Genomic DNA, 16,253 nt, shown 5'->3' on the forward strand with positions numbered 1-16,253 from the left:
TTAAATGCAAATTAGAGGACTACATGTTGTTCCTCTGCCCCTTATATTTAAACAGGTGGTCTCAATGACATCAGAATTCCTTTTTCAAGCGCTCAGGTTATAAAGTCCTATAATCCAACAACTGCTGTATTTAGATGTGATCAGAGGTAAGTTGTCCGTTTTTCTGATAGAGCTTATATCTATAAGGCTCTGCTTACTCACTTTGAGAGCCCTGAAGGGTTCGAATGTGGGCAGTACTGTAGGTAGGATTCTCTTCTGTGTTCTTGAAAATAACATATTCTGTTTTGTCTGCATTTAAAACAAAGATATGTTTGATAAGAGTGACTTGAAATGCATCAAAAGCAAAGTGTAGGTTTGCTATGGCCAAATTCGGAGAAGAGATATTGGTTATGTATATAATGAACAGAAGAGGACCTAAACTAGACCCCCTGAGGGACACCTAAGCTAAAGGCCTGACAATAGATTGACAATGAGATGAGTTAAAACGATACGATACAATGCAATGCGGTGCGTGCGATACCGACCGACATGAGCGTCTCTCATGATCCTGGGTGTTGGTTGTTTCTTGCTTTTGTTTTGAGAGTCAGTCTCCTCATGTGTCATGTCTTGTTTTACTTCCTTACTTTGTCTGTTTCCAGCCTGTTTTCTTACACACTTGCTTTGTATCAGTCTTCTCAGTCCTTCTGTTCCAGAGTCTTCCTAGCACACCTGTCTTGTATGGACCTTTTTCACAGCAGACATTTTGACACGTCAGAGTAGGAGCAACACAGGTGTGTTCAATGACACTAATGACAGCTGCGTTCCACTTAGGGGAGACCCTGGTATTGTCCATGTTAGCTAAATGTTACTAGCTTACTGGGACACTGAATGGACACAAGTCAAAATGTCCGCTGTGAAAAAGGTCCATTAGTCCTGTTCACTCTGCCCTACTCTGTTATCTACCACACCCGTGTCTCCACTGTTAATCAATCCCTGTGTTTCCCTCCTTTCGCCAGTGCCTACTTACTCCAGCTGTGTCTTGTTCTTGTGATTAGTTTTCTGTGTATATACCTGTGTGTTTCCTTTTGTTGTTGTTGTTTGTGGTCAGTGTGTCCTGGTGTTGCAATTCTTGTTTCTGCCTGTCGTCCTGGCTCCCCATGTTAGAAGCAAACCAGTTCTGTTTTGCCTTTGTTTGTGTGTTCCCAGAATCTGATAAAAAATATCTCTCAAAGTTCCTGTCGCTTGCTTGTAGCCTCTGCACTTGGGTTCACCTGACTGTACGACGGTGACACATGTCAAAAGCCATGGGAATGTAAATGAGATGAGCTCGGTGGGGGCCGAGGGCTGTTGTTGGAGAATGCCACAGCAAGTGAAAATGCCATCTGCTGACAGTTTGTGACAAATGTGACTATCTGACTTTGCTACAGGCTGATTGGATGTGGAAAAAGGCGACATGCCTTTTGCCAAAACCAGCTGCTGGTGACTTTACAAGCCAGTCTGTTCTCATTCCAAAGTTGTTGAAAACCGCAGCGTTGTCCTAGATTTTGTCCACCTTTTGGGGTGGTATGATATGCCACCAGGAGGCATCAGTTTGTAATGTAATTGGACATAACCTTCGGCAGCATTATGATATGCCACCGGACAGCCGGACGGCACCCTTTGCAGCAGTATGATAGGTGGACAGGTGGCGTCATTCCATAATGCAGTCAGATGGCACTGTCGTGTTGGTATGATACGCCACAGGACAGCGTTAGGTTAAAACACTGCCTGTAACAACGGAAAAGGAGCTTAAAAGTCCCTACAGGGCAGGTGGGTAGGGTGGTGGATGGGTCCAACAAACTCGGGACTTTCCCCTGGGAGCCAGGTGTTTGTTTCCCGTATGAATATAGAGCCAAACCATGATATTTTTTTCTAAACCTGACCACATGCTTTTATTGCCTCAACCTAACCATGTGCTTGTGCTGACGTCCTGGCAAATGTAGCGGTGTCCCAGAACGTCAACAGCAAATGCAGGAGGATACCCAGTGCCTCATTTGTAGATGTGAAAGGCCACCGACAATATGTGGTAATATGTGACAACTTGAGTGTGCTGGACAAGCTGAATTGAAGGCGACACCACCATCCGGCTTGTGCAGCATATCCTTATAAAACGGTCCATATGTTATCTTACAAAAATGCAAAAATGCACATACAATATATGTTATCTAACAAATTGGTGGCCATCGAATAAGCACCCCTACCAATTACTTTAGGTGTAAGAAAAGAATCCAAACTGGGCCATCGTTACATTACATACTTAATAAAAAGTTACATACTTACTTTACTAAGGTAAAGTTCATAGGTTAGGTTTAGGAAAAGAAAATGGTTGGGTAAATTAGGGTTAGGTTTATTTGCACAAAACAAAAAAAACAACAGAAATACAGCAACGAGAAGAACAAGTTGTGCAGGTGAGATTTAAGAAACCCCTAAGGGCTTCTGAGGGATCTCACCTCACAAAGCATAAGAGGGAAATACAAAAGTAATGTAATCAAGAAAAAGAAACAAAAAAGTGAACCAAAGAGTCAATAAGCAAACATAAAGTAAGCAACAGAAATCAAGTTATCACATGAGATATACATACATATATATATATATATATATATATATATATATATATATATATATGTAAAAACCAAATAACAAAGTTCACCTGGTTTCACATGGGACACAATCACTGGTGTCCTGGGGGAAAGACGTGTGTTTGTTGAACCCATCCACCACCCCAACCTGTGTCCTCAGGCCCAGATTACACAGAAAGCACTTTAGCAGCTGGAGGCAGCTTTCCGTAATTGTTTTAATGGGAATGAAGCTTTTTGCTCGCTGTTTTCATGTTGCAACGTGCCTCGTGTCTCAGTGCTCTAGGAGCCTAGCGTTTTTGCCAGAGTGCTCTGAAAAACTTCAACTCAGAGCAGAAAAGCACCCCACATCATCTCTGCTTTCTTCCCATTGTCCAATCAGATGATTTGAGAGGCGGGCCTTCTGTGGTGGTCACGACAACAAGTTTACAGTTGGTAAACAATGGAGGAGAAACTGGTGGTAGCAGTTGCTGGATAGCCAGAGCTGTATGACTTTACAAACTGCAGTTACCAGTCTCAATATCTCAATAGAAAACTGCACGTGTGGAAGCATATAAGAGCAGTACTTGAAACGACCATCATGGAGGTGAAGCTCCTGGACCAACTGGTGGTACTCCCCATGATCCACCCTCTTTTTTGGTCTCATGTACCCACACAGATCTTGGACTTTTGCCCCTTATACTATTTCCTTCTTTATTCTCTTCAGCACATTCATCACATGATTGCAGCCTTCACACTTACATTAGTGTTGCACAATATACTGGTACCAACGGTAGACCGCGGTACTTAAACACCACGGGACATATGATACCATAATGTTGGAGTACCGTAGTACTATGGTACCTCACGGCACCACTACTGTGGGATAAGTTCAAAGTGCAATCGCAAGAGGGTGAGTGTCCATGCGCCGTCCAATAACGGCGCGTGCTGGCCACCTGGCACTCAGTATGCTGCTGCAGTGGTTTGTTTTCTAGTGACATTTCAGGTATTAGCTGAGCTATTGAGTATCTTTGAGCAGTGAAAGTTATTATTTATTTATTTTTACTTGTAGGATAGATTTGTTTATATATGCTACAGTGATTTGTTTTCCACAGAGCTGGTGCGAGCATTTTACTCGCATTTGCGACTAAAAATAGTTTTGTGCGAGCAAAAGAAATCATTACGTGCGAGTACAGATTTCAACCAGTTGTGGGTTGAACGGGGGTCACAGACAGGAATATGGCGGAGCACTATGGCCACCGCAAGATAACACAGTTTACCAGTGACCGAGAAGCCCGGCTCCAGGTGAATAAGTTGGTGTCATGACTGCCCAGTAGTACCTGAACAGCCGAGCTGTGGCGGCACACAGGTATGTGACGTGTCAGAAGAGAAACTAGCCGTTCACATTTCCACAAACCTCACCGGACTGTTCTTAACGTGTCAGGGGAGGAGGATGGCTGGTTGATTTTTGGTTGATTTTTATTTTATTAGGGACTTCGGCTGAAGTTTTTTATTTATTTTATTTTGATCCCCCTATGTTAATCACTTATTGATGCTGTTTTGAAGTATGAATGAGTCAATAAGTAATTTATTCCATTGAAATATCATTGATGTATTATAGAAAAGTGATTTATCTTTTTATAAATGACAAAAGGCACATCTGCCTCATTTTCGCTGTAGTATCATGATACTACTCAGAACTGTGATACTTTCACTGGTATTGTACCGTGGGTCCCAATTTTGGTACCGTGACAACACTACATGGGTTAAATACAAATTCTAGTGCACAGGTATACATATGAACAGCGCACAGTTAACACCACTGCAACTTTTCCCTGCAATGGTTTTGTCTCGTCATGAAGCTTTGGTCTGAACTGGGCTTAACAGCATGTGACTTGGAACCACTAGAAACTCAAACACTTCAAACTTTTTAATGTATTAATCTAGTCCTAAAAAAGACAGTGTGCTATGACATGGTTTAAATCCTGACTGCTGAGGTTGCCATCAGTTATTTGTCTCCAGAAATGCACACAGTTCCTTAATGACTCCAGGGAAGGGTTCAAACAATGTGGTTGGTATTTTTGGACTGAGTCAGCTGATGTCGTGCCAATACCTGATACCTCTGATTTTTGACAGTTAACTACAAACTAGATTACAGTGACGTTTTTGGCCGCACAGTCTTCCCTTGTAAATACAGAAGAAATTGTACATTATAGCAATTAACAAGTGGCTGATGGTTATTCGTGCATTTTGCATTCCCATTAGATTTTTATCAAAATCTCATCACAAGGCTCATTTGAGCTGTCACCACAACTTGGCCTCATCAGGAGCTATAATGTTACATGAATGCAAAGCACAGAAGAACAGGAAACATTTATCTTCACACCTGTCAGCAGTCAGCACTGCAGCTCTGAGTTCAATCAGCCTCAGGACACGAAAAAAATACAGTAAATATAAATCTGACAAATGGTACCTTCTTTGTCGGCATCTTGAGCTTCATGAACTCAGCCTCCCGACACAGAACGTTCCAAGGAGCATGGATCTTCAAGAAGCCGATTCCTGGGATCTTAGTCTGAAATAAAAACAAGGTTTGGATATTTAAACACTGGGACAAACATGGGTCAATTCATTCCATAATGTATGAACTACATCTATAAACAGTACATATCTGGTTGACAAATAATAGGAACAAACATCCCAGCTTGCAGAGCAGCATGTAGCTCTTCTGTCAGATTGATATCTCTACTGTCTGGTAGAGAATCCTCAGCATCCATTTCAGCACAAACTCCCATCTTTATTGCTGCATACGGGATTGTTTCTGCAGCCTCTGCGGTTATGTAAAACCACTCATACACTGCCAGACTCATTTCACACCCTCCAGCTCGGCACACTGACCTGTCTGGATACAGAAATACATAACAGCCAATTCAAACTAGCTGACTAACTGTGCATCACAGAGATTCTGTGTATTTCAGTATAAAATCAAAATGTTTTTTCCTGTCTGCTGATAGTAAGACTTGTTAACTGTTGTGATATAAAGTGCTGCAGCAGGAATGATACAGCCAAGGTGAATATACTGTTAATAGGTGTATGACCAACAGGGTATATGCATATGCATTTTGAAAACAGCCACTACAGGTGTGGGTCAATTATTCATTCATTTGGTGTTCAATAAATTCATGATTCATTAACTGAACTACTAATGAGAATGTGTGTTATTGATCTGTTATTGCTCTGAACTGATATTGTGGGAAAACTAGCTGTGTGTCTATGTCTAAAACACTTGCCATCCATCCCTCCGTCCATTTTCATACGCTTATCCAGGGCCGGGTCGCGGGGACAGCAGGCCAAGCAAAGCACCCCAGACGTCCCTCTCCTTAGCAATGCTTTCCAGCTCCTCCTGGGGGACCCCAAGGCATCCCCAGGACAGATGAGTTATGTAATCCCTCCAGCATGTTCTGGGTCTGCCCTGGGGCCTCCTACCAGTGAGACATGCCCAAAACACTTCTAACGGGAGGCACCCAGGAGGATCCTGATCAGATGCCCGAACCACCTCAACTGACCCCTTTGATGGGAAGAAGCAGTGTCTCTACTTCGAGCTCCCTTCAGATGTCTGAGCTCCTTACCCTATCTCTGAGGCTGAGCCCAGCCACCCTTTGGAGAAAACTCATTTTGGCCGCTTGTATCCTTGACCTCTTTCTTTCGGTCATTACCCAGAGCTCATGACCAGAGGTGAGGGCTGGGACGTAGATGGACCAGTAAATCGAAAGCTTTGTCTTCTGGCTCAGCTCTCTCTTCACCACGACGGTCCGACACAGCACCCACATCACTGCAGACACTGCACCAAACCACCAATCCGCCTCGCGCTCCATTCTACTCTCATTCGTGAACAAGACCCTGAGAACCATGAACTCAGATTTGCTCAGAAGTGCTGACTCTCATCCTGACCGCTTCACACTCAGCTGCAAACCGCCCCAGTGCATGCTGGAGGTCACGGTGTGATGAAGCCATGGTGTTCAGTAAATAAAGTTTGTAACTGTGGAAATGATAAAATCTGATAAAATAATACTGTAATGGATAAAACCCCTAAATATAATGTTAGCTTGTTGTTGGAGAAGTTGCATGAACACCAAGCACTCTAAATTCAAATATTCTTCATTATTTGACTATTCTGTTACCTGAGATGTAATTTTGTGTTTATTTTAGTGCTATGCAGAAGAAAAGGACTTTAACTTTACCCAAATGTTGAACTTTCACTGAACAATCTCTGCTATATTTGCTGAATTTGTGCAGAAGGACAACATCAGACTGATAAGATTACAATTTCTTTTTTGAGTAGTCATTAGTTTTTCTGGGTTATTAGGGTTATTAAAAAAAAGAGTTAAAAAAAAAAAAGACACACACATCCCAGTGTGCCCAGGAGTGGGTGCTGGATCGATGACATACAGTATCTGGCAGAGTAGCAACAAATAGATCCCCGCACCAAGTAGCTCACATTAGAAGGATTTTATTGCTGCATAATGTTTCGAGCCAGCGGCTCTTTATCAGACTTCATTATTACTTTAATATCACCCAGCATATTCATAATTTATTATTAAATTACAATATTATACTAGTAAGTATGGTGTTGATTCCCTTGGTAGATGCTTAAGTCCACACAAACAAAACAAACACAAGCAGCTTGTTAAATGTTCTCAACCATGAAAGTACAAAATGGAAATACAGCTTCCTGCTTTTAGTTTCCTTTGGTATTGAGTGACCATGTTATTTTGTGATGGTCAAGCTGCACTGACATGAGAAAATATTAGACTCTACGGAGGACACTTAGGTCAAGTCCACATGTACATTGATATTTTTGACGGGGAGTTTTTTCCCTCCATCACTCTCAAAAAAACAAATCCTGTCCACAAAAGCACCGTTATAAAAAATCTCTGCCAATGTGAAAACACAATGGAGGTGCTGTCAAAAGGGGTGACTGTGCTCAGAGGTAGAGCGCATCATCCACTAACCAGAAGATCAGCGGTTCGATCCACGACTCCTCCAGTCCGCATGTCAAAGTATCCTTGGGCAAGATACTGAACCCCCAATTTCTCCCAATGCCTGTTCCGTCAGTGTGAGTGCATGAGAATGGCTGCTGAGTATCAGGTGGCACCTTCATTTATTAATTATGAATCATTTATTTGTTGTAGCTCCGATAGACGGCGTATCACAAAGAAAGAGCGTTACAGCACCCGGCGAAACAACACAACACCACATTATCCTGTTAAAAAAATCCTCACAACTTGGATTAATTTTCATGAAAAACCCTTTTGATTGATGATTGAATAACACAGGGTAATCGAGGAATGGACACATAATTTGAGGTAGCTAACAAGCTTCTTTTATACATCTGAAGAACTTCTATAAAAGAAAAATGAACTGCTTGGCGACCAGACCAGGCCTCTAATTGAGACAGGAATTTATTTGTCAAAATGTGTGGCCACACCGGGCTAGTAAAAGGGACTGAGCATTTAATTGAAGTTTTACGGTCCATTATTACCGGAAGGCTTCCTGGAGCAGTGACCTCCACAGTAGCTCTGCTCCTCTACAGTCATTGTAAATGACCCCAATGTTCAGTAGTCGATGTGTTAAGTTAGCAGTTCTAATTTGTTGCCTTTATTTTTTTATTTCCCGTGAACCAGAGAGTGCTTTTATTTTAGAGAGACTATAGACACAGAGGAAAGACAGAAATTGAGGAAAGGTAAACAGTGCAGTAACGTTAGTAAAATGGCGATAAACACTGAAATAAAGAAGAAATACGGACGAATGGAGAGAGTTTAACGGTGTTTAGCACCAGTCGAGAGGGCAACAAGGTATTATCTGTATTTCTATGTGTCTAATAATTTGATATAATTGCTTACTTCATGAGCTAAGTTTAATATAATGTTTTGTCTTCTGTTCTACCTAATTTTTGTTCAGGTTGACGGAGTTAACTGAGAATGGAATAAACTGCCTGAGATCATTAGTCCAGACTTGTTTTTTTTCAACTGAGATGCCACAGTGGTGGCATAGAGTAAATGTACATTTGTGTATAAACATGTCAAAGGTCTTGTTAGCCAGTTCAAAGTCAGCATTATTTTGGACGCGTTCCCCATTGCCAAAAAGTGGCGTCAAAATATACCCATGTACCTGTGGACTAGGCCTTAATTATAACCATAATAAGGCCACCACATCCTGTACATTCACCCACTGAGAAAGTCTGTGATAATCATCCAGACAGTCTCGAACCTCCACAGCTGTTAATATTATACTGTCTCTGAAGTTTGCCCACACATTTCAAGTCACTTAGAGTGACATCTTACTTATAACACTGCCAGCTGGTAAAAGCCTTTTTCAGAACATAATAAGAAACAAGATATGTTTTGTCACAGGTTCGCTCATAGAGGTTTTAACGGATGATTCACTGTGTGAGGAGTCAATTTATCCCCATTTGTTTTTTCCACGGAAAAATGGCTGAGAAATGACCAAAAGCTCTGGTTCTCCAATAATAAAAAGAAATCTCCTTGTGCTCATGGGTCCACTCACGTAGCAAATACATAAGAACTACCAGGAATATACACTCCCAAACTTCCATGTTAAAATGAGATAAGATTAAAAAATAAACTTCAAAGTAATTCTCTGGAGTCAGTTCAAAGATGTGGATCAACTAAAAAAACAATCATCTGAGTGTCAACAGATCTGACTTAGATCAGCCAGTTCTTTCTTTCTTTTTTTTTAAATAAAATCTGAATGTATTTTTATTTTATTATATTATTAAAATGTAAGCATCCACTTAGGAGGTTATTAAGTAGATAAACCAAACTGCCTGGATTACTTGACTCTGGAGGCAACATGAAAACAGAATTTGTCTCATTTAGTACAATGCAAATAAAACTGACACATTGGATATGCACTAACATTAAGTGGAAAATTGATTCTTTCTTTTCTTTTCTTCTCTTTTCTTTTTCTCACAGTAATTTATTGCAAACACTGAATATGAGTGGCTAGAACTTCTGAGCAACTCCGTCCATCCATTTTCAGCCGCTTATCCAAAGCCGGATCGCGGGGGCAGCAGCTGAGCAAGGCTGAGCCCAGCCACCCTTCAGAGGAAACTCATTTTGGCCGCTTGTATCTGTGACCTCATTCTTTTGGTCACTACCCAGAGTTCATGACCATAGGTGAGGGTTGGGACGTAGATGGACGAGTAAATCAAAAGCTTTGCCCTCTGGCTCAGCTCTCTCTTCACCACAACGCTCCGGTGCAAACCATCGATCCATCCTACGCTCCATTCTACCCTCACTCATGACCGACCGCCATCATCGCAAGCGAAGTGGACACTACGCTGCGTTCACAGTGCTATGTGGAAATCGGACATATCAGCACTTAAAATGTGGCTGTTGATCTGCAAAATCTGGCATAATTTATCGCTCTTATACCGCAATTGGTGCTCAGTACTGTCTAAAACAGATTTCTAAATGGAAGTTTGTCACTGGCATCAATTTTTACACTGCCAGTCACATGAATATGGTGTATGTAAGTGTTGAGTCAGAATTTTTTTAGTTCCTACGTTCACTGAAGGCACTGTCACTCATGATTCCACACCCCTCTCAGTTGATGCTACACCCCCCACGCCACATCAGGGTCAAAAGTCTGAAACTCAAAAAACAGATTTGAAACTGAAAAAAAAAGATCTGAAAGTGAAAAAAAGATTTGAAAGTGAAAAAATAAGATCGGAATCTGAAAAGATAAAACATGCAAATGAAAAATAAGACCTCAAATGTTAAAATATATATGGAAGTGAAAAGTGAAAATAAATTATTCATTCAAAAGAATTACCAAAGTGAATCAAAATTATATTTAACCTGAAAAAACATTTCATACACTTATTTTTATTTTGAATACATTGTTGTATTTTTCAAAATTCAAGATCAACACATGAATTTTCAGTTTCAAATTTTATTTTTTCAAGTACAGAACATTTGACCCTCATGTAGCTCCACAGACTACAAGACCACATTTTTGGTTGCACAGTGGAAATACTGATATAAAAGATCATATTAAGACAGCCAATCATTAGCGGTGGCTCTCAGCAGGAAGTAGCACCGCTGCAACCTAACGTTTACATTATTTCAGCCAGCAATAGCCATCTGAAATGAGGAGCTCAGGAGGAGATGTTTGCCCACAATCTGGTGATCCAGAGAGCTTTCCATTCATGGACTGTAGCTAATCTTGTGTGTTACAGGGTTTCACTGCCGCTTTCACAGGAAATGTACAGTTTGCATATAGTTTCTTTCAAAATAAACAGACCACATTTTGACAACAAACACACATGGTTACATTTAGCCAACTCACGCACGTGGTTGTGTTTAGGACAAAAGAACAAGGTTTGGCTGTTTAATCTTACGGGAAGCGAGGCCTCCTGGGTGAAAGTCGAAGGTTCCTGGACCCATCCACCACCACTTGGACTTTTCGCCCACTTAACTTATGTTATTGTCCCGCTGCATTTCCACCTGTCGCTGCCGGATGCCATCACACAATAACGGCGACTGGCCACATACCATGCTAATGTGGAAGGACAGCTTTTTTCGTCGGTGTCTGACACCGGAAGTCACTGCACATACTGACATGCTAAACCAACATGATGAACATGGTATGCTATACCTGCTAAACATCAACATGCTAGCTTTTACTACTGTACACATTAGCGTGCTAATGTGAGAATTTAGCTCAAGTCTAACCATTGTTTTAGTGATTAAATGATTGCTTCTGGTTACACATAGTTAATTCATATCTCCCTAATTCCTTTATTTTCCTTTGATGTATAATTATATGCTGTCCTACACACACAGATGCACGCACACTCACACACAAAGACTCATGTAACACACTGAGCACCTTCTGTTGCTCACTGTGCACAGCATCACAGACTGGTCCTCAAGCTGAGCCCATATGTACAACATAATGAACTATTCTCACCTCCTTTTATACAGCTTAACCTCCATTCATTTAAGCGGACACATCTATTGATTCAAACCACAGAGGTAACCACAATAGAATAGTAAATTCAGTGCTTGATCAATACAGGGATGTGTACAGACACCCAGTATTAATCAGGCCGGTGCGCTGAATTATTAAAAATTGTAGTATTGATAAGCTCCTGTGATTTCGGTTCTGCTTTCGGTATTGGAGATATAAGATAATAGATTTCCGATATAGACTTCATTTAAAGTTATAATGCACCTTTTGCCGTATCGGCTCCATTTCTCATTTGCAATAAGATAACACATTTTTGTCTACGATGCATTTTTGCTATTCCTGAAGAAAGATCTCTTTCTCAGAGCCTGTTGTATCTGCAAGGCTCTCTGCCTTTCTCTTAGTGACAATGACAATTAGTGACAAAGTGAAATAGAAATAAACACTCTGGTTACACTTCACTTAAGTCAATACTGACAATGCTCATTGACACAAGTGCAACAAGCCTGTTTTATGTAAGGGTGCAAACTAGAGCTCAACCGATATTGGATTTGGAGTGGAACAGGAAAAAAACGATAGCCGATTAATCAATTGCCTGAACAATACACTGAGACACACTCACACAGCAGAAGGGACCTGTACCCACTAATCAGCACCTTTTTGCTCCATTCAACACAACCCTCTCCTCCTCAGCTCCAGTCGGTAATGCACATCTGCACGACTAGTGGAGGCTGCACAGCCATTAGCCACTATTGTAGGCAAGTTCCACCAATAATGCTGGTTTGCAGAACATCCTATCGGCACCAATTAATCAGCCAAACTGATAAATCAGTTGACGTCTAGCAGAAACATGAGCAATCTTTAAAAACATCAAGCAAAAATGCATCACATACAGGCAGGGATATGCTAGTAATTCATCTCTTGGTGTCCCATACACCTCAGGGATGTTAGTATGCTAGCAAGGGTCCATGTCATTGGTCTGACAGCCCATTGGTCCGACATCCCATTAGTCCGACGGTCCGCGGTGCTAAATGGCTCCCGGCGGGCGTATTTCTGCCTTGATGGTGCGCTGCGACCGGCTCTGGGTCAGCTGGGAAAGGCTTGAGGCGAAGCAGGCTCACGGCTTATGTGTTTGCCACTTTCTTTTTCATTTTAACCCACACCATGATCTTTTCCTGACCCTAACCAAGTGGTTTTTGTGCCTAAACCTAACCAGACCTTAACCACAGGGCATCATGATGATTTCGGAACGGACTTCGGAACAATGGGTTTAATATGGTCGGAACAATGGGCTGTCGGGACCAATGGGCAGTTCCCTGCTAGCAGCCTAGAGCCCACACAGAGTTAACTAAATGTTGTGAGCATGGGTTACTGATTAAATGTGACCATTAGCCAGCTGTTTGTTTAGCTATAAATATTGGTGTGATTATGATTCAATCTGAAAATGCTCAAAGCATCATCTGAACTGTCATTCAGAAATTCTGAGACCAAGTTTCAGAGCTGGACAGATTGTTAGCTAATTGGCTATCAATTACATTCCAGCCGTGTACTGCTAGGTTACGACGCTACGATGAGTGTGTGAAGTAAACATGTCATCTAATTAACATTTAATTCTGTTTTTAGTTTGTTTCATTTTTCTTTAAAAAAAAAAAAAAAGAAAGAAAAGAACCAGTAAACATACCGTAACAATAAGCAGTATCAGTAAGAGCAGCAGTACCAATAAAAATCAATACCCATCCCTGTTGATCCTAAATGTACCTGAAGCATGAGCTCATGAATAACGGATGACAACAGCTCTTTTACAGCAGGTCGCCCCTCTTCTGAGGCGCGAGATAATCAGGGAAAGTCATTACACTGATAGTAGCAGGGTGACAGCTGGGTTTAAAAGGTAATAGAGTTGAACTCCAGAGAGATCGAAACAAAAGAGAGAAAGAGATGGAAATGGGATTCAAATGTATCTCTCACAGACATTCAAATTCTCAGGAGATCCAATCCTGTCACTCTCAGGTTCTTCTATATGGGGCTGTGTTACAGGGGCTCCCTTATTTATTCCCTATTCTACTACGTCTTTACCTCTCCTGGAATATTTGACATCACAATGGGGTCTAATCGTGCAGGTCACAGCTCAAGTTTCATAGGTTATGTTTTTTATTTCATTTAGTCATGTTGTTTTCTGATTTCCTTTTAAACCCCCTGAGTGTTTTTCCTCCCTTTTGATGACTTCACCTGCGTCTGATTGTCTGTCACTCCCTGATTAGCCTCACCTGTGTCTCGTTATCCTTCCCCTCACCAGAGTATTTAGTGTGTGTCTGTTTTCTCTTCTGCCAGTTCATCTTAACTCCTTGTGTCTAATGTTCCAGCCTTTTGTTTCCCAGTGTCCTATTGATTGACTCTGACTCTGCCTCATCTCTGTTGGATTTGTTTGCTTCCACTGATTGTCGTGAAAACTGGTTTCAAAGCACACCACACTTCCTGTGGGCCTGTTCTGGACACGGTTCTCAACATGGAGGTGGTAGCTAACGGTGCTAACACTATAAACAGTGCTAAACAACAGCAACAGTGCTGACAGAGCTAACATTGCTAACCAGGGGGGAACCAAAGGGTGGGCATGACTCTCTGCGACCACACCGTCCCAATATCAGTGGAGCCACTGTATGAACACAGTGCAAAGTGCCAGTGATGAGCTAGCCAGTGGGATACACACACACAATAGCATGTACTTGTGACAGGGCCGACTGTAACAAAGTACAAGGAAGCTCAGATTACAACACGCACAGAGGGAGCGTGACTTCATTCTCTGCTCAGGACGCCATTACTCCACTATCTTCATAAAGCATACAGTGGTTCGCTGCTATTTTAATGCTCTGCATCAGTCTCTACACATGCAGCCTTTGTTTAAAAAGAAAGACTAAGAATTCCAAGTGATAAATTTACCACTGTTATCATCGTACACTTTATCTGCTCAGTGCTAGAACCGAAAGCTTGACAAGTGTAGCAACAGTGGGTAAAAGGTCAGTTATCACAATACCACATCATAGTCATCTCTTACCCGTTCATCCCTTTCCAGCTCCAGCCCTGTCTCCAGGAGCTTTTCCTCAAACTCATCCCGCTTGAAGCGCTTGTCATCCTCATGATAGTCACTCCGTTGCTCCTGGGCGGCGATCTCCGGGTCCTCCTTTGGCTGCAGTGGGGCACGGCTGCTTCTCGAGCTCAGGCTGCGCCGAAGCCGGCGGATGAAATTGTCTCCTGAAAACTTGGAGGACTGGCGCCGGATGCCGCCGGGCTTCTGGATCTGGTAAGTGAGCACGTAGTCCACCCGTCGCCGGCCATCAGAGAAGAATGGGCCTAACCTCAGAGGCGAGCCGTCATCCGAATAAAGATTTTTCATCGGCTAGAAGCAAGACAAGCACAGAGACAAAATATCACAGATTAGTGTATGTACAGAAACATTTCTCACTCCTTAAGAACAAAGATCATTTTGACCAAACACTACAAGGTCGACAGTCTCTACAGTATTTTGACTGTATGTAGTGAGATGGGTCGGTTGTATTGAGGTTTTGCAGATTGGGATCATCTCTTACATGCAATCATTCTTGGCGATCACTTGGCCGGCAGTCACCTTGAAAGGAATTCACTTTGAGAGCGATCCTCCATCACGCAAGCATAACTTCCTTGAACTCTCACACACACTCACACACACACACCGTGAAGCATGAAACACTATTCCAGCTACACTGCCACTCTGATTTTATTCAATACCTTTTCCCCAATTAAGGAAACCTGTTGGTAACCTGTCGGCTTAAATTGAGAAATATATTTTCCAAGTTCTAATTGTGTGTCATTGTGTTATTTTTAAGTATTTTTATATGAAACTCTTTCTTTTCTCTTCTTGTACAGTCTAAAAATATTTTTGATGACTCAACTTAGCCGTTACATAAATTTATCCAATTACAGAAGATTTGGCATGACTTGTTAAATCCCATTCCCATCATTTTAAAATGCACTTGACCGTTAGCTAGTGTGGGCAGCTGGCAGAGAAATGGTAATTGATAAACTGGCTGCATTTAAATAGTGCTTTTCTACATCAAAAGACAAAGCTCTTTGCAATTTGCCTCTAATTCAGCCATTCTCATACAGCAGCAGCGACAGAGCAGCCACACAGTGCTGGTTTAAAAGCCTCACCAGCACTGGGACTATGAGTGTCCTTCGGGTGGTGTTAGAGAAGCCCACAGTGTTAGGGGTTAATCCTCTGAGGAGCCCAAATATGCTGTCTAAATATCACTGAAATCCCAATCCAATGCCTGTTACGTTCTTATTTACATGTGTTATGTGCAGAACAGAAAAGTCAGGGGTGCATCAGAGACATTGGGGTTTATCGTCAGTAAATATCTACACACAATGTGAAGATAAAGTGGCCTGTACTTGTGGAAATATCTGTGAAATAATAAAAACATTTCAAACAAAGATTGAGACTGACAGGCCGAATAAGAGCGGGGAGATGGATAACATAGTTGGAGGTTGTATAAGCGCTTCAGGCTATTCATTCTCTGCAGTGCACACCTGATGGTTCACTGGGCTAATGCAGTCTTGGGCACCATACATTTGAACACTTGCAGTGTAACACCATTTACTGTCCCCAGAGGCATTCAGTGGAGAAGGCCAGCAGAGACAACATAGTGCCGTTCGTGC

General features: G+C 41.9%; 1 protein-coding gene across 2 annotated transcripts in view; it reads right to left on the reverse strand.

Annotated features, from left to right (window-relative positions):
* The window catches only part of ano1a (anoctamin 1, calcium activated chloride channel a), a 118,943-nt gene that overhangs the window by 72,271 nt on the left and 30,419 nt on the right, over positions 1-16,253 (reverse strand). For both annotated transcript variants that reach the window (XM_049595212.1, XM_049595211.1), the window contains exons 3-4: positions 14,614-14,955; positions 5,047-5,145 (exon numbers count right to left, since the gene is read on the reverse strand). In XM_049595212.1, the coding sequence (XP_049451169.1) occupies positions 5,047-5,145; positions 14,614-14,955 (441 nt within the window). The remainder of the gene's footprint in view (positions 1-5,046; positions 5,146-14,613; positions 14,956-16,253) is intronic.

This window comes from Epinephelus fuscoguttatus, linkage group LG2 (assembly GCF_011397635.1).
Source record: "Epinephelus fuscoguttatus linkage group LG2, E.fuscoguttatus.final_Chr_v1".
NCBI classification, from domain to species: domain Eukaryota; kingdom Metazoa; phylum Chordata; class Actinopteri; order Perciformes; family Serranidae; genus Epinephelus; species Epinephelus fuscoguttatus.